Source organism: Pseudorca crassidens, chromosome 1 (genome assembly GCF_039906515.1).
Source record: "Pseudorca crassidens isolate mPseCra1 chromosome 1, mPseCra1.hap1, whole genome shotgun sequence".
Lineage (NCBI taxonomy): Eukaryota > Metazoa > Chordata > Mammalia > Artiodactyla > Delphinidae > Pseudorca > Pseudorca crassidens.
Genome location: NC_090296.1, coordinates 64,341,330 through 64,360,360, shown reverse-complemented (window position 1 = coordinate 64,360,360; position 19,031 = coordinate 64,341,330). Strand labels below are relative to the sequence as shown.

Genomic DNA, 19,031 nt, shown 5'->3' with positions numbered 1-19,031 from the left:
CTGAAGCATGCGCGCTCTAGGGCCCATGTGCTGTAACTACTGAGTCTGCGTGCTGCAACTACTGAAGCCCGCGCACTTAGAGCTCACGTTCTGCAACAAGTGAAGCCACCGCAATGAGGAGCCTGCGCACTGCAACAAAGAGTAGCCCCCTGGGGCTTCCCTGGTGGCGCAGTGGTTGAGAGTCCGCCTGCCGATGCAGGGGACGCGGGTTCGTGCCCCGGTCTGGGAGGATCCCACATGCTGCGGAGCAGCTGGGCCCGTGAGCCATGGCCACTGGGCCTGCGCATCTGGGGTCTGTGCTCTGCAACGGGAGAGGCCACGGCAGTGAGAGGCCTGTGTACCGCAAAAAAAAAAAAAACAAAAAGTAGCCCCTACTTGCCACAACTAGAGAAAGCCTACGCGCAGCAACAAAGACCCAACGCAGCCAAAAATAAATAAATACATAAAATTAAAGGAAGAAAATAAAATAAAATAAAAAATGTCTGCTCAGCAAAAGACAGTGTCAAGAAGACAAGCCACCAGACCAAGAAAAATTTTTTACAAGATATTTGATAAAAAGGACTGCTGTCCAAAATACACAAAGAACTCTTAAAACTTAACCACCAAAGTAAAGAATCGGCCATAGACCTTTTTTTTCAAGACAGACACCTCACCAAAGAAGACACAGAGGTGGCATATAATAAGCTTGTGAAAAGATGCTTCACATCAAATGTCATCACGGAAATGCAAATTAAAACGACATACCTCTACACACCTTGTTAGAATGGCCAAAATCTACAATTCTGACAATACCAAATGCTGGTGAGGATGTTAAGCAACAGGAACTCTCATTCATTGCTGGTGAGAATGCAATGATATAGGCACTTTGGAAGACAGTTAGAACTAAACATACTCTTATCATACGATCTAGTGATTGTGCTCCTTGCTATTTATTACTCAAAGGAGTTGAAAACTTATGTTCACACAAAAACCTGCACACTGATGTTTACAGCAGCTGTACTGATAATTGCCAAAACTTAGAAGCAACCAAGATGTCCTTCAGTAGGTCAGTGGATAAATAAACTTGATATACCAAGGCAACAGAATGTTATTAAGTGCTAAAGAGAAATGAGCTATCAAGCCATGAAAAGACATAGAGGAAACTTAAATGCACATTACTAAGTGAAGAAGCCAATATGAAAAGACCCAACTATATGACATTTTGGAAAAGGCAAAACTATGAAAGCAATTAAAAAATCAACAGAGGTTAGGAGGAAGGTGAGTGAATAGATGGAACACAGGATTTCTGGGGCAGTAAAATTATTCTGTAAAATCAAGCCTCGGTAAGCCTCAGTAAATTTAAGAAAATTGAAAAAGAAAAACAGCTGAAAGAAAATTGAAATTGTATCAAGTATCTTTTCTGACCACAACACTATGAGACTAGATTTCAATTACAGGAAAAAAACTGTAAAAAATACAAACACATGGAGGCTAAACAATACGCTACTAAATAACCAAGAAATCACTGAAGAAATCAAACAGGAAATCAAAAAATACCTAGAAACAAATGACAATGAAAACATGATGACCCCAAACCTATGGGATACAGCAAAAGCAGTTCTAAGAGGGAAATTTATAGCAATACAATCCTACCTCAAGAAACAAGAAAAATCTCAAATAAACAACCTAAACTTACACTTAAAGCTATTAGAGAAAAGAACAAAAAAACCTCAAAGTTAGCAGAAGGAAAGAATTCATAAAGATTAGATAAGAAATAAATGAAAAAGAAATGAAGGAAACAATAGCAAAGATCAATAAAACTAAAAGCTGGTTCTTTGAGAAGATAAACAAAATTGATAAACCATTAGCCAGATTCATCAAGAAAAAAAGGAAGACTCAAATCAACAGAGTTAGAAATGAAAAAGGAGAAGTAACAACTGACACTGCAGAAATACGAAGGATCATGAGAGACTACTACAAGCAACTGTATGCCAATAAAATAGACAACCTGGAAGAAATGGACAAATTCTTAGAAAAGTACAAGCTTCCAAGACTGAACCAGGAAGAAACAGAAAATATGAACAGAACAATCACAAGCACTGAAACTGAAACTGATTAAAAATCTTCCACCAAAAAAAAAAAAAAAACAAAAAAATAAAAACTGCCACCAAACAAAAGCCCAGGACCAGATGGCTTCACAGGTGAATTCTATCGAATATTTAGAGAAGAGCTAACATCTATCCTTCTCAAACTCTTCCAAAATACAGCAGAAAAAGGAACACTCCCAAACTCATTCTACGAGGTCACAAATACCCTGATACCAAAACCAAAGATGTCACAAAAAAACCTACAGGCCAGTGTTAGTGATGAACATAGATGCAAAAATCCTCAACAAAATACTAGCAAACAGAATCCAACAGCACATTAAAAGGTTCACACACCATGATCAAGTGGGGTTTATCCCAGCAATGCAAGGATTCTTCAATATATGCAAATCAATGTGATACACCATAGTAACAAATTAAAGGATAAAAACCATATGATAATCTTAACAGATGCAGAAAAAGCTTTCGACAAAATTCAACACCAATTTATGATAAAACTCTCCAGAAAGTGGGCATAGAGGGAACCTACCTCAACATAATAAAGGCCATATGTGACAAACCCACAGCCAACATCATTCTCAATGGTGAAAAACTGAAACCATTTCCTCTAAGATCAGGAACAAGACAAGGGAGCTGGGGCTTCCCTGGTGGCGCAGTGGTTCAGAATCTGCCTGCCAATGCAGGGGACATGGGTTCGAGCCCTGGTTTGGGAAGATCCCACATGCCGCGGAGCAACTAGGCCCGTGAGCCACAACTATTGAGCCTGCGCGTCTGGAGCCTGTGCTCCGCAACAAGAGAGGCCACGATAGTGAGAGGCCCGCACACTGCGATGAAGAGTGGCCCCCCGCTTGCCACAACTAGAGAAAGCCCTTGCACAGAAACGAAGACCCAACACAGTCAAAAATAAAAAAATAACAAAAAACATTGAAATAAATCACATTTCACTTAAAAAAAAAAAAAAAAGACAAGGGAGCCCACTCTCACCTCTATTATTCAACATAGTTTTGGAAGTTTTAGGCACGGCAATCAGAGAAGAAAAAGAAATAAAAGGAATCCAAATCGGAAAAGAAGCAGCAAAACTGTTACTGTTTGCAGATGACATGATACTATACACAGAGAATCCTAAAGATGCTACCAGAAAACCACTAGAACTAATCAATGAATTTGGTAAAATAGCAGGATACAAAATTAATGCACAGAAATCTCTTGCATTCCTATACACTAATGATGAAAAATCTGAAAGAGAAATTAAGGAAACACTCCCATTTACCACTGCAACAAAAAGAATAAAATACCTAGGAATAAACCTACCTAAGGAGGCGAAAGACTTGTACTCAGAAAACTATAAGACACTGATGAAAGAAATCAAGGACGATACAAACAGATGGAGAGATATACCACGTTCTTGGAGTGGAAGAATCAACATCATGAAAATGACTATATTACCCAAAGCAATCTACAGATTCAATGCAATCCCTATCAAACTACCAATGGCATTTTTCACAGAAGTAGAACAAAAAATTTTACAATTTGTATGGAAACACAGAAGACCCTGAATAGCCAAGGCAATCCTGAGAAAGAAAAACGGAGCTGGAGGAATCAGGCTCCCTGACTTCAGACTATACCACAAAGCTACAGTAATCAAGACAGTATGGTACTGGCACAAAAACAGAAATATAGATCAACGGAACAGGATAGAAAGCCCAGAGATAAACCCACTCACATATGGTCACTTTATCTTTGACAAAGGAGGCAAGAACATATACAATGGTGAAAAGACAGCCTCTTCAATAAATGGTGCTGGGAAAACTGGACAGCTACAGGTAAAACAATGAAATTAGAACACTTCCTAACACCATACACAAAAATAAACTCAAAATGGATTAAAGACCTAAATGTAAGGCCAGACACTATCAAACTCTTAGAGGAAAACATAGGCAGAACACTCTATGACATAAATCACGGCAAGATCCTTTTTGACCCACCTCTTAGAGAAATGGAAATAAAACCAAAAATGGGATCTAATGAAACTTAAAAGCTTTTGCACAGCAAAGGAAACCATCAACAAGATGAAAAGGCAACACCTGGAATGCGAGAAAATATTTGCAAACGAAGCAAGTGACAAAGGATTAATCTCCAAAATATACAAGCAGCTCATGCAGCTCAATATCAAAAAAACCCCAAAAAACCCAATCCAAAAATGGACAGAAGTCCTAAACAGACACTTCTCCAAAGAAGATATAGATTGCCAACAAACACATGAAAGGATGCTCAACGTCACTAATCATTAAAGAAAAGCAAATCAAAACCACAATGAGGTATCGCCTCATACTGGTCAGAATGGCCATCATCAAAAAATCTACAAACAATAAATGCTGGAGAGGGTGTGGAGAAAAGGGAACCCTCTTGCACTGTTGGTGGGAATGTAATTGATACAGCCACTATGGAGAGCAGTATGTAGGTTCCTTAAAAAACTAAAAATAGAACTACCATATGACCCAGCAATCCCATGATTAGATGGGAATTTTCTGTACAACATCTCAATTTATAAATTAACATGGAATTTGGAATATCTGAGCCACTAACTTTTCATTGCTTTTTAGATGTTTTTATTAAACTTTTTTTTGATTAGTAAGAGTTTTAGTTTTGCACATAGATTTCCAAAAGGAAACTTGAGATGCCTTAAAATAAAACATACTTCTCTGTTTTATGGCTCTCTCACCCTCAACAGAGGACTTAGATAGACAAAATTAGGAATCCTTTAGCTGTACAACTGTTATTTGGGGGTTTTACTTTTGTTTTTGCAGGTATTTCACCTGACTAAATATACCAAATTCAATTAAAAAAAATTTCTAGACAAATTCTATCAGGAGTTTATAGAGGAAACATTTATGTGGGGTTCCCTGACCTACAATTTATAAAAGGAGAAAAAAAAATCATACTTAAAAATATAATTTAAAATCAAGAGATAAGTCATCTTTAACAATCTTAAGTCTAACAACCTCTAAGGAGATGATGGCTTTTGTAAAGCAGTCCATTTAAAAAAAAAGAATAGTTACCTTAGCAGCTTGAGATTCTCTTAAGTAATATTTTAAAAGGTCAGAAAGTTTGAGGTCCTCATCAGCTGACACTCGGGCTTCTATTTTCTGAAAAAGGGGAAAAAATTGGGTATTTAATCAGTACTTACATTCTATACTCAGTGTTTTCTTTCTTAATTATTGTAAAAATATTAGTTATAAATAACTACAGTATCAATTCCTATTTAAACTAAGTTTCCTTTCCTTCTCTTTTGTTAGTCTGTTAGTTTTTTTTTTTTGTAACTGACAAAAAAATGAACAGATTAGTGAATTTACGGAAGGATTCTATATTTGACTCAAGTTCTTGGCTGTAATGAGTTTCAATATCATATTTCAGGTTCACCTGTATTTTTCTCTCTATGCATTTCAATGGCAATTGATATGTACACATGATTATAAAGTAATAGAGGCTGGCAACAGCAGTAGACTAGGTAATTCAAACCAATCCTTCTGCTGTGGACAACCAGAAAACAATTTTAAAACATTAAGTCTGACTAAAAAGATGAGAACTCGGGACTTCCTTGGTGGTCCAGTGGTTAAGAATCTGCCTTCCAATGCAGGGGACAAGGGTTCAATCCCTGGGCGGGGAACTAAGATCCCACATGCCACGGGGCAACTAAGCCCACGTGCCACAACTACAGAGCCCACACGCTCTGGAGCCCGTGCGCCACAACTAGAGAGAAGTCTGCATCACAACTAGAAAGAAGCCCACGTGCCACAACTAGAGAGAAGCCTGTGCACCGCGACGAAGAGCCCACATGCCCTGGAGCCTGCAGCACCACAACGAGCAAGAAGCCCATGTGCTACAACTAGAGAGAAGCCGGCCTGCGCTACGATGAGCCCACATACCACAACAAAAGATCCTGTGTGCCGCAATCAAGACCCAACGCAGCCAAAAATAAATAAAGTAAATAAATAAAAACAAGGATGATTTAAAAAAAAAGAAAAATAAAAAAGAAAAAGATGAGAACTCTTCATTCAGTCTGGAGAGACAGAGAATAAAGAAGAATGTATCATGTCAACCAAATACAATGTGGGAACCTTGTTTGGATCCCGATTCAAACAAAGTCCACCGTAAAAAGCCATTTATGAGACAACTGGGAACATTTTCTATACTAGATATTGATGACAGTATGGAGAATCACTGATAATCATATTGGTACATTAAAAATTTTTTAAAAAAATATTTATTTATTTGGCTGTGCCAGGTCTTAGTTGCATTATGCAGGATCTTTTTTGCCAAGTGCAGGATTTTTACTTGAGGCATGCAAACTCTTAGTTAAGGCATCTGGGATCTAGTTCCCAGACCAGGGATTGAACCCCAGCCCCTTGAATTGGGAGCGTGGAGTCTTACCCATTGGACCACCAGGGAAGTCCTGGTACGTTAAAATTGATTCTTATCTTTAAAAAAGAGAGAGAGAAATGTGCACAAAGGGCAAAAAACAATAAACATGGACTTCTGGGAATAAAAGAACTTTAAGTAATGTAGAAAATGTTAACATTAAGAAAATCTGGGTGACACATGTAGAGGAATTCTTTGTACTATTCTTGCAACTTTTCTGCGACTCTGAAATTGTTGTTAAAATTAAAAAAACCCTACACATCCACCAGAACAGCTAAAATACCAAATATTACAAACTTGTGCAGCAGTGAGATGCTCACATTCATTCTGGTGGGAATGTAAGTTGTTACAATCACTTTGGGAAACAGTTTGGCAGTACCTACAAAAGCTTTTCACATGGATATCCTATGAACCATCACTTCCTCTCCTAGTTACATACATTCAACAGAAATGAATACTTATGTTCAGCTGAAGATAAATAAGAATGGTCTTAGCAGTACTCTTTGTAAAGAGCCCCAAACTAGCAACTATCCAAATGCCTACCAGTAGAAAAGATAATAAAATTAGGTATGTTTTTGCAATGGAAAACTATACAGCAATAAGAATGAAGGAGCTATACCGACGTGCAACACCAATGAATCTTATATATGTAATATTGAGTAAAAGAAACCAGACATAAGGATATATACTGCATAATCCATTTACATAAAATATGAAAATAAAATTAATTTTTGCTGTTAGAAGCTAGGACAGTGGTTAGCCTTGCAGCCGAGGTGGTGACTCAGAAGGCAGCTGAAGCGGAACAGGGCATCTGAGTTGCTGGTAATGTTCCATTTCTTGATCTGGCTGTTCATTACATGAGTGTGTTAAACTGTGACATTTCACTGAGCTGTACACTTCTGTTATGTGTTTTTTCCTACATGTATAATACACTTTAATAAAAAGTTCTGAAAAAATCTTGAAGTTTCTTTATGGAGAAACAAACTTACAGAACTTCTTGACATGCTAGATGATGTTCAGTGCTTTTAAATAGGGCTTCTCTCCTTCCATTAAGTAGGGTATGTGTCTTCTCCCCTTCAATCTGGGCTCTCAGACTGCTTGCCCAATACAGGAATGATGCTGCGCCAGTTTCCAAGCCCAGGCCTAACGAAACTAGCAGCTTCTACTTCCCATAATTTGGGATACTCGCTTTTGGAACCTCTTTACCATGCTGTGAAGAAGCCTAAGCAGCTCCATGGGAAAGCCACATGTAGGTGTCACAGCCAACAGCCCTATCAGAAGTTCCTGCTGATAGCCAGTATCAACCCCCAGACATATGAGTGAAAGAGCCTTCAGATGATTCCAGGCCCTGGCCTTCATATCTTCCCTGTTGAGGCCCCAGACATCATGGAGCAGAGGCAAGCCATCCCTGCTGTGCCCTTTCAGAATTCCTGAACCAAAGAGTTCACTGGCATACTAAAATGGTTGCTGTTTAAAGCTACTGATTTTAGGATGGTTTGTTACACAGCAATAATAACCAGAACAACATGCAAATGCTAAAGGAAATAAAGAATTTTGGGGCTATGGAAATGTGCCACCCAGATCTCCAAGAGGAATGTCTGCTGCAAGGAGCACAGTTGACTGATAGCCCCAACTGCAGTATCTCTGGATCTGGAACCATGTTCATACGAAAGTTATGTTCCATCCTCCCCACCCAGCCCATTCTTGCCTGATGCAGAACTCCTCTAATGGGCAGCTCTGGCTCAGGCACTCCCCTCTGACGTGGACAAAGCTTTCTTAGGACTGCGCTATAGTCTGAAACTCTTCCTACACAGTCCTCCTTCCTCTCCCTCTCCTTTTGCAGGTGTAGACCTGCACTATTATCGGAACGCTCCCCTCCTGTCTACTCCTGCTCGTTCCTCTTTGTTTTTCACAATAAATCTCTTGTACATTTAATCCCACCTTGACATCTGCTTCCAAAAGAATTGACACATAAGGCTGTTTGTGATAGATTCCTATTCTTTTGATATAAATGAACACGCACACAAAAACAACTATACCTTCCCAGAAAATGCTCACTGGTACAAATATCAAAGCAGAATAATGAGCTATATGGACCCCAGTATAACATTTACTTACATATTTAAGAACTTTTTCCTTTGTGATAGAGTATCTCCTTTTCTTCAACTTGTCTCCACTACTCAACTGCCAAGGTCATGATGAAATCTGATTTCTACAACGGACTAGCCACCACGACTCTCAGCTAAGTACCATTACAAATCTAGTAAACATTTTCACTATCAACTGATAGAATGATCATAAATTAACATGACCCCTGAAAACCAAGACTATATCAGTATTAAATTATTACTACTATGAATGAAAACTTTCTGCAGTTATATTTTTGTCTTATGTTGATACAACTCTTTTTTAAAGCAGGGTGTCATGGGGGATCAAAAGCAATAATCTTGGTAAAGTTATAGTGAATCTAAGATTTTCTTCTAGCTTACAAAGCCCCAGGAAAAAAATGATCTTTCATAAAAATAAACCCAGCCTCCTAATGAACACGTTTTCTGATCAAGAGTATGAACTTTTACACATATACCAAAAGACCATAACAAAAACTAAATTTCCTGAAAAACTCTCATTATTTCCAAATTTAAATCTGCCTCTTCAACCTTCTGAAGTATAACTCATCTTCCTCAATAAAGTTAAACACAGCCCAACAAGTTAAACACTACCGTTTGCAGAGATTTAGACTCCCAAAGGTTAATTATTAGTACTTACTCTTGTTTTATCAAAAAGTTCTGAAACTTTAAGAAAAAACCTGGAAAGGAAAAATATTTCATCATAAATAATTTTCTATTTCAAATGTTCAGAGAATATACCCCAAACCAGATTAATAATGAACATTCCTACCTCATTACAATATTTGTCTTGTTCACTGAAGACTTCATTTAGTTCAACAAAAATCTCTGTACGTCCACCCATGTAACAGATTCCTTTTGACATACGATTACAGAAAATCTTCCCATTTCAAGGTGGCGGTCTAAGCCATATGTTAAAAACTTAAAAAATCTGTCTCGATATCCTTTGGTAATATGCCACATAATATTAAATAAAACCATACCTTTAAATTATTACGGAAGTACAGGGCAATGACATCCAAAGAGTTATGTCTTAAATACTTTCAAATGGAGCTGCTTTGTTTTGGAAAACAACACAAATGAACAGCCAATCTCTACTTCATAGCTCACTTTCACTTTGTTTTTTGGCCGCACCAGGCAGCTTGCAGGATCTTCTGCAACCAGGGATTGAGCCCGGCCACTGCAGTGAGAGCCCAGGGTCCTTACCACTAGGCCACCAGTGAAGCCCCCACTTTCACTATTAATTAAAAAGCCCATCTCTCAAACGCTGACACCAACTAAAAAAATAACCCCATGCCAAACTATTAAATGGTATCCTGTAAAATATGTAATTATCGATGACATTATATTTGGATTAGGGCAAATACTATCGAAAGCTAAAATGAATTTTATGAACTTCACATTACTAAAAAGAACTTGCTTTGAGAGGTTTATAAAAGATAACACATGGCAAAGTTGACGTTTTTCCTTCTTATCAAATACTTAAGAACTAACTCTTTGGGAAGGTAGCATGTTAATTAGCGTTTTGCTGAAAAACTGGATTTGCTGAAAAACTGGATCTGACATGTCTACTGAGACAGGATATACTATAGAAAAGTTCAAGGATGTGGTTTGGAGAAAGGCATGGACTATGAAAATAGTTTTTCCACTTAAAATTTTTAAAATGTGTTTGAATTATTTTTCAATAGAGAGCTGGGTTTAAACATTATCGGAGCAACTAAGATTATTTATGGTACATTGAAATCTGGCCTCCAACGAAATATATATATATGTATGTGTGTATGTGTGTGTATATATATGTATATGTGTATATATATATGGGTGTGTGTGTATATATATGTGTGTATATATATATTCTAAAACAGCATTTCTTATTTATAATAAACATTATAAAAATCTAATAACATTTAAACATAAATTCTGTCTCTTTCACACATACAAATTGGCAAATTTTCATCAAATGAAACACTGTAAATGTTAAAATTATATATACTAAGGTCGATTTTTATTTCTCAGATTTAAAAAAAAAGGAGGGAAAGGGAAGAGAAAAATGACACTGACCTAAGTTTATAAAGAAGCTCCATATTATCAACGTGTTTTGACAAAAATATTCCAAAATGCCTGCTGGGTCAGAAGTATTGTGTGTGCCTGAGCTGCCAACAAAAATTTTCTTTTACTTATATTTAATGTTTTAAATCAGAATGCTTACTTGCATATATCTGTAGAATCCTGAGTTCCTAAAGCATATAATGAAGAACCAATTCTATTGTAATCATCTGCAGCACCTATGGAAAAAGTTTTAAGAATTTAATATATTTATTCATTGATTCAAAAATAGTTACTGAATACCTACCTGTCAAAAAAAAGTGTATGTAATATGAGATGCCCAAAGTCTAGTGAAAGAAATGACAAAAACAATAATACAAAATGATGAATTTTATATTAGAAGTAGGTATAAACTACATCGCGAGCAGGGGAAACAGATGATTTCACCTGAGGAGGTCAGGGAAGGATTTACAGACACTATAGGAGTTGGAGCTCACAGGATGAGCAAATCTTTACTAGGCAAAGAGGAGGAGAGTGCATTCTGGATAAAGGGAAGAGCATGGAAAAAGGCCAGGGAGACATAAAAGAGCAAAGTATTTTCAGAGAGCCTTCTGGGACTATGGCACTGCAGGGTACAGAGGGGAGTGGAGAGGGTTGAAGATGGAAAAATCAATTTATTTTTCTTCCAAGCATCTTGGGGGAAAGAAAGGTTTTGTAAGCCATGATGAAGTTTGGACCTGATCTTGTGGGAATGGGTGTTATTAAACATTTTAAAATCCTAGTAGTGGTGCAATCAACCTGATAAGGATTTTAGATTAAAAAATTCTGCTGCCTTGAATAAAGACTAATAGTGGAGAGACACAGAAGGCACAGTGACCAACCAGGAAACTGCTGTGTCAGATGCTGAGGGTCAGGATCAAGGTAGTGGAAACATTAAGAGCAGAGAGGAACTAACAAAGCTGGAAGATATTTGGGAAATGTAACAGGTAAGATTTACAAACAGTAGACCTGAGGCAGGAGCCTGGGAAGCTAGATGCATGGTAGTACCACTACCCTTGGGTGCTAGGAAGCAAAGTACTCAACATCAGCACAGTACTCCTCCTAGGGCTTGCCCCACAGGACAATGCCCTTGTTGAGAAAAGATTATAATTTCAGAAAAGGAATAGCATAGTGCAATGGTTAAGAGCGTGGACCTGTAACCAAACTGTCCAATCCCAGCTTCCCAATTTACCAGCTGTATGACCTTGGGCGTATCACTTAACCTGCCTGTGCCTCATCTGGAAAAAGGGATAATAATGGTACCCAATTCACATAATTATTTGGAGAACTAAATGAGTTAGTAAACATTACTATAAACTTGGCACATAGTGTATACAGTACTATACAAATGTTTGCTATCATTAATGAAATCCTAGACATGCCTCCTTTGTATTCCCACTTATACTAGTACTATTTTTACCAGGCTTTTATGTGTTTATCCTCTAACAAAACAGTAATGCTTACATTATACTTTCTTATTTTGCACAAAATTACATTCAACTTATATGGCTGAAATTTGGTGACTACTTACTTATTGTTACTCAAATCTTCTATCCTGATATCTTTTATAAAGGAACTTCAAGTACAAACTTCAGACTATGAACAGTAACTTATATATAAGACTCTTCACTACACCCTAACAGGTTAAGTTGAAAAAAAAAATAATAATACTCAAAAATCACTTAAAGGTTGGTTTATTGACAGGTAGGAATCAAAAATGGTTTCTGTGTTTAATACTGAATACATTAATAGTTTATGCTTAGGCTGACCCTGAAATTATTTTTTGGAGCAAGAAATTCCTGTATTCTAACTAACATTAGGCTTTGAGAACACTACCCTCTTTAGTTATTACAGCATTATGTGATCACGAAAAATATACAAACTGTCCTGATTTTATAAATCACAGTGACTTATAAAATTATTAAGTTGAAAAGCTTAATTTTTCATAATCCAGGCTAAGTTCATTAATTATGAAAAAATAGTTTTTACTTTATAATTTTGTAAAATTTTATTACAGTCGACCCTTGAACAATGCAGGGGTTACAGGTGCCAACCCTCCCCGCAGTGAAAACTCCCTGTTTAACTTTATAGTTGCCCCTGTATCCACGGTTCTGCACCTGCAGATTCAACCAACCTCGGACCGTGTAGTACTTTTACAATACTACATATTTACTGAAGAAAAATCTGCATATAAATGGACTCACATAGCTCAAACCTGTGTTGTTCAAGGGTCCACTATATATGTAAGGTAATTAATTATATGTAAGTCGTATTTTTTTTTTTTTTTTTGCGGTACGCGGGCCTCTCACTGTTGTGGCCTCTCCCATTGCAGAGCACAGGCTCCGGACGCGCAGGCTCAGTGGCCATGGCTCACGGGCCCAGTCACTCCACAGCATGTGGGATCTTCCCAGACCGGGGCACGAACCCATGTCCCCTGCATCGGCAGGCGGACTCGCAACCACTGCGCCACCAGGGAAGCCCAACAGTCGTATTTTTGTAAAACAGGATCACTATCATCTCCCCTAAAACACCATTCCACTTGGTCAAATAGAATCAGTAAGAATCACTAATATTCTGTTTTCTTAACAGATGATTCCTATAGTTCTTTATACTTCCATGGCACTAATATACACCTCTATGACAGGATTAATTACAGTATATTGTAATTTTTTGCTTTTAGTGTTTATCTCACCTGCAAAATTATTAATTCCTTAATGGCAAAGACTTATTTTCTTCATCTTGAAATCATCGATATCTAACATGATGGTTGGCACATAATAGATATGCCAATGTTTATGAATTAAATAACTTTTTAAGAAATTTAAAAAGTATATATAGTAGGCTTCCATTTTTAAATCATCAAATCTAAACTTAAAGGTATTCCTAATTATTACAATCAACACTAGTATGTACCATTTCGTATTTACAAAGTTTTTCTTTTTTTGGGGAAGGGGGTGTGCCTACAGGCTGGGGCCAGGGCCTAGTGGGGGTGGGTGGAGTGTGGGGTTTCCTAGGAAGGCACACAGGGTGCCGCTGGAGCCCTCACGGTGCACTGTGTGACTCTGGGTGTGTGTGGGGAGTAGGGAGTAGTGTGGGTCCTGATGGAGGGGCCAGGAGAGGATGGGTTGGGACAAAGTTTTTCTTAACAGAGGAGTGAAAGTATGAGATATTTTATCCTTAATGCCATTTTATAAACAAGGAAACCAACACAAGACATTATGTGAACTTCCCAAGGCTCTAAAGCAAATCAGTAATGAATTTAGGAAGGAATTCAAGTTTCCCACACTTTGACTATATAGTTCTTAACTACTGAACAGGCAACTAAGAACTACTACTTCATTAGAATGAATCTGCAAATCACAAAGATATAGGAAAATAAAATACAAAAAGAACTCTTAACTCTCTCAAAAGAATGACACAAGAATAGAAGTTACCAGGCCTGAGACTTCTTTACTTCCTCCTTTCTATTAGAGTATGTAACAATACCCCAAAACGGAGGTTCGTACTTCTAGGTACCTACTGACCTGTCTGTGTATCAGAGGCTCTGAAACTTTTTGGTTTTAGGACTCCTTTACACTCTTAGAAATTACTGAGGACCCTAAAGAGCTTTGTTTATGCGGGTTACATCTATCAATATGTACTGTATTTTTAAAAAAGTAAAACAAAAATTTTAAATATTTACTATTTTAAAATAACAGTATTAAAACCATTAATACATTTTGGTTTTCTTTTTTGGCCGTGGGGCATGTGGGATCTTAGTTCGCCGACCAGGGATAGAACCCGTGCCCCCTGCATTGGAAGCACGGAGTCCTAACCACTGGACTGCTAGGGAAGTCCCATAAACCATTATAAGTTAACATAACATTTTAAATGAAAATAACTTTATATATTTTAAAATTAGTGAGCACAGTGACACTGTTAGAGTTTTGCAAATCTCTTTTGCGTCTGGATTAATAGAATAATAATAATAGAATAGTTCCATTCTCTTATCTGCTCTGCATTCACTCTACTGTGATACGTTGCTTTTGTTCAAGTATCGGGAGAAAATCTAGCCTCAAACAGATGTGTCGTTGGAAGAGGAGGCATTTTACTAATATTTTCAGAAAATTGTGGATACTCTACTCAACAAGCAGTTTAAGTTTAAGGGTTAGTTCCTGTGGGGAATCTAAAATCCTATCAATGAACTTTGTGTACTCTATTACATTAAATCTAATGATATAAGTGATATTTACCCCAAGAATATAAGGTTGGTTTAATATCTGAAAATCAATCAACATCATTAACCATATTAATAGACTAAAAAAGAAAAACCATATGGTTATCTCAATTGTTGCAAAAAGAGCATTTGACAAAATCCAACATTCATTCCTGACTTAAAAGGCATCTAGGAAAAATCTACACCTATTATCATAATTAACGGCTTAAGACTGATGCTTTCCCCATAAGAAACAAGGCCAAGTTGCTTGCCTTCACCACTTCCATCAACACTGTACTGGAGGGTATAGTTATAGTATAATGGGGCAAGGAAAAGAAATAAACAGCATTCAAATTGGAAAGGAAGAAGTGTAACTGTTTTTATTAGCAGATGATCGTCTATGTAGAAAATCCTAAGGAATCTACAAAATAGTTAATAAAGCTAAAAATTGAGTTGATCTAGTAAGGTTGCAAGCTATTAGCTCAACACTGAAAATACAATGTATCTCTATATATTGGCAAAAAACAACTGGAGACTGGAATGTAAAAAACACAACATTTACAATAGCATCAAAAAATAATTAGGGATCTAACTAAAGATGTATAAGATCTGTACAAAGGAAACTATAAAACCTTGCTGAGAGAAGACCTAATTAAATGGAGATATGTACCATGTTCATGTATCAGAAGAACCAATAGTGTTAAGATGTCAATCCTCCCCAAATTAATCTACCGATTCTATACAATCCCAATCAAAATCCCAGCAGGCATTTTTGTAGAAAGTGACAAACTGATTCTAAAATCCATATGAAAATGTAAAGAAACCAGAGGGGCCAAAATGACTTTGATAAAGAAGAATAAAGTTGGAGGACTTATACAAGAAAAGATGTTCAATATCATCAATCATTGGGAAATGCAAATTAAAACCACACTGGCCTAGCAGAATGGATAAAATTTAAAAGACTGATTATCTTTATTGGCAAGGGTGTGAAGCAACTGGAACTCTCGTTCACAGCTGGTAGGAATGTAAAGTGATACAATCATTTTGGAAAAAAGTTTGGCAGTTTAAAAAAAAAAATTAATTATACACTTACACTTGACCCAGCCATTCTACTTCTAGGTATTACCCAAGAGAAATGAAAGCATATGTCCATACAAAGACTTACATACATATGGTTTATGTCAGCTTTATTTCAAATGGCCAAAAGCCAGCAACAACCCAAATGTCCACCAACAGCTGAATGGATAAACAACTGTGGTATAGCCATACAATGGAATACTACTCAGCAATAAAAAGAATGAACTATTGATACATACAACATGGATGCATCTCAAAATAATTTTGTTGAATTTCAAAGCCAGACTATAAAGAGTACATACTGTATGATTCCATTTATATACAACTCTAGAAAATGCAAGCTAATCTACAGACAGAAAGCAGATCAGCGGTGGCCTGGGGACAGGCGCAGGAGGGAGCGATTACAAAGGGCCACAAGGAAACTTTTGGTGGTGATGGATATGTTCATTATGTTGACTGTGGTGATGATATCATACATATGTCAAAACTTATCCAACTGTACACTTTGAACATTGCAGCTTATTGATATCAATTATATCTCAATATAAAGCTGTTAAAAAAAACCCATTTTAATCTATCTTGTACTTTAAATAGACCTTTTACATACATAATTTTGATCATTAAGAAAATACTAGTTCAATGAATCACACAGATCTTCCAAATGTTGACACACTTCAGTATATAATATCAAAAATATCACACTAATATTATCATCAATCTCCTCAGATTAAGTCTTTAACTATTGAAAAGCAAGCTCATGGTGACTGATACAAATTTTCCAAAATTCTAATTATTGCTGGAAAGCCTGACCTTTATCATCGTCAACAAACACTGTCAGCTGTTTTCCATGAAGTGTCAGGCCCATTTAATTAATTTTTAATAAAATGTCTACCAAATACTCAAGTTTCAATAATCACAGTTTGTCAGTTGTTCTTTCAAGTAAAAATGGTATTTTATGAAAAAAAGCAGCTAGTTCAGTTGCAACTCATTCACTAAAATGCTTTTCTAGAGAGAACCATCATACATCCATATGCAAAGTGCTTTATGCATACCTCTCATTTCATCACTCAGAATATTAAAAAAAGTATACTCAAGGGAGGAGACTTTCCACAAGTAATAAGTTTCACTGCTTCATCAAGGACATTCTTTTTTTTTTAAATTTAAATTTAATTTTTATTTTATACTGGAGTATAGTTGATTTACAATATTGTGTTAGTTGCAAGTATACAGCAAAGTGATTAGTTACACATATACATGTATCCATTCTTTTTCAGATTCTTTTCCCCTGTAGGTTATTACAGAATACTGAATATAATAGTTCCCCTGTGCTATACCATCAAGGACATTCTTAAACGAAACTTTAAATTGCAAATGCGCTGTGGGAAAGAATACAAAGACTATTAGTTTGGTGCCACTGCCGTGATTTGTGCTAAAGCACCAGCATTTATCCACCACAGCGTTTGCAACATCGGTGTAAATGTCAACATGGTGAAAAAGACAAAAAGCATCATAGTTTTATTATGAAAGTAGTTTTGACCTCACAGACTTGCTTAAAAGGGCCTTAGGATCAAAGCTGCAGAGACCACAGTTTGAGAACCACTGCCCTATATCAAGACTTTTACAAACTGTAAATAACATAATAACTTTATAAATATTCCATTAAACAATATAAACTTTAGCCACAGAGAAAAACCTTACTTTTGTGGGATCTTGTCATTCTATCAGATTTAGCAGATGCATCCTTAACTCGGTTATGATATTCTAAAAGGAATGTTCGTTCATGCTCAAAGAAATCATCTACATCCTATGGGATCAAAAGAAAATATGAGTTTTTTTCACTTACTTGCTTTAGTCTAACCCATAAATCACTTTGCTATCCTTATAATCATAAAAGATCATCAGTAAAACAGCAGAGCTATCCTCTAATAATCAGACATTATATTGATTTCATCAACAAGTTCAGACTTTAAAAACATGTGTTTCTATCTATCAAGTAAGAAATCTTTTACAGTTTTGCAGCTGAAGGCTTAGAGCTCCCCATTATGGTTGAGACTCACGTGTTGTACTCAAATGTGTTCCTACTTGTGCTCCGCCTCTACAATCCTGTTCTCCAACAGATATACTTCTGCCAGTGGGAGTGATCATTTGCTTTTGAGAAAATAGGGAAAGAAGCCTGGCAGACAAGTGAAAATCTGTTTCTCTTGGTCTGTTATGCATTCTATGGGCCGTTCCTGAATGCTGTTCCTGAATCCCTTAGTCATTAGGGCCCTCTTTGACTGCTTTAGGGAACCTGGCCAAACTAGCTGTCTGGGAGCAATTTTCATATTAAACACTGTTTTCAATCTTTTCTGGAACAAAACTAGAAATACTTTAAAAGTAAAAACTATTAACAGTACTTTCCTCCCTTCTAAAACAGCAATTGTTTATTGAAAAAGCACCAGCTGAAATGATGTAATTTGAGACCGACATCAACAGTATACAGAAGCAGAAGTTAGTGCTGATAAAATGTCATTTAAAATCTGCTAATTCATGTGTACCAGTTTTCTTAAATGTAAAAATGGAGCTAAACTAACTTGCAGAGCTGTAGTGAAGATGAAATGTGGGATACCAAACACCACACTGTAAATGTTCAAAAAAATGTCAGCTATTACTTCAATAAAATTATCAAAATCATAATCAATATAGTGGTTTATACTTAATGTTAAAAAACAATTCAGTGGGCTTCCCTGGTGGCGCAGTGGTTGAGAGTCTGCCTGCCGATGCAGGGGACATGGGTTCGTGCCCCGGTCCGGGAAGATCCCACATGCCATGGAGCGGCTGGGACCGTGAGCCATGGCCGCTGAGCCTGCGCATCTGGAGCCTGTGCTCCGCAACGGGAGAGGCCACAACGGTGAGAGGCCCGCGTACCGAGAAAAAAAAAAAAAAAAAGAAAAGAAAACAATTCAGGGACTTCCCCAGTGGTACAGTGGGTAAGACTTGGGGCCGGGGTTTGATCCCTGGTCAGGGATCTAGATCCCGCATGCATGCTGCAACTAAGAAGTCTGC

The 19,031-nt window shown here is 37.0% G+C and overlaps 1 protein-coding gene across 2 annotated transcripts in view; it reads right to left on the bottom strand.

Moving 5' to 3' along the window:
- The window catches only part of SNX6 (sorting nexin 6), a 55,016-nt gene that overhangs the window by 10,824 nt on the left and 25,161 nt on the right, over window positions 1-19,031 (bottom strand). Inside the window, exons 8-11 of one of the 2 annotated variants that reach the window (XM_067737734.1) lie at window positions 17,685-17,790; window positions 10,839-10,914; window positions 9,270-9,309; window positions 5,144-5,230 (exon numbers count right to left, since the gene is read on the bottom strand). In XM_067737734.1, coding sequence (XP_067593835.1) covers window positions 5,144-5,230; window positions 9,270-9,309; window positions 10,839-10,914; window positions 17,685-17,790 — 309 coding nt within the window. The remainder of the gene's footprint in view (window positions 1-5,143; window positions 5,231-9,269; window positions 9,310-10,838; window positions 10,915-17,684; window positions 17,791-19,031) is intronic. The other variant, XM_067737743.1, reaches the window with a different exon arrangement.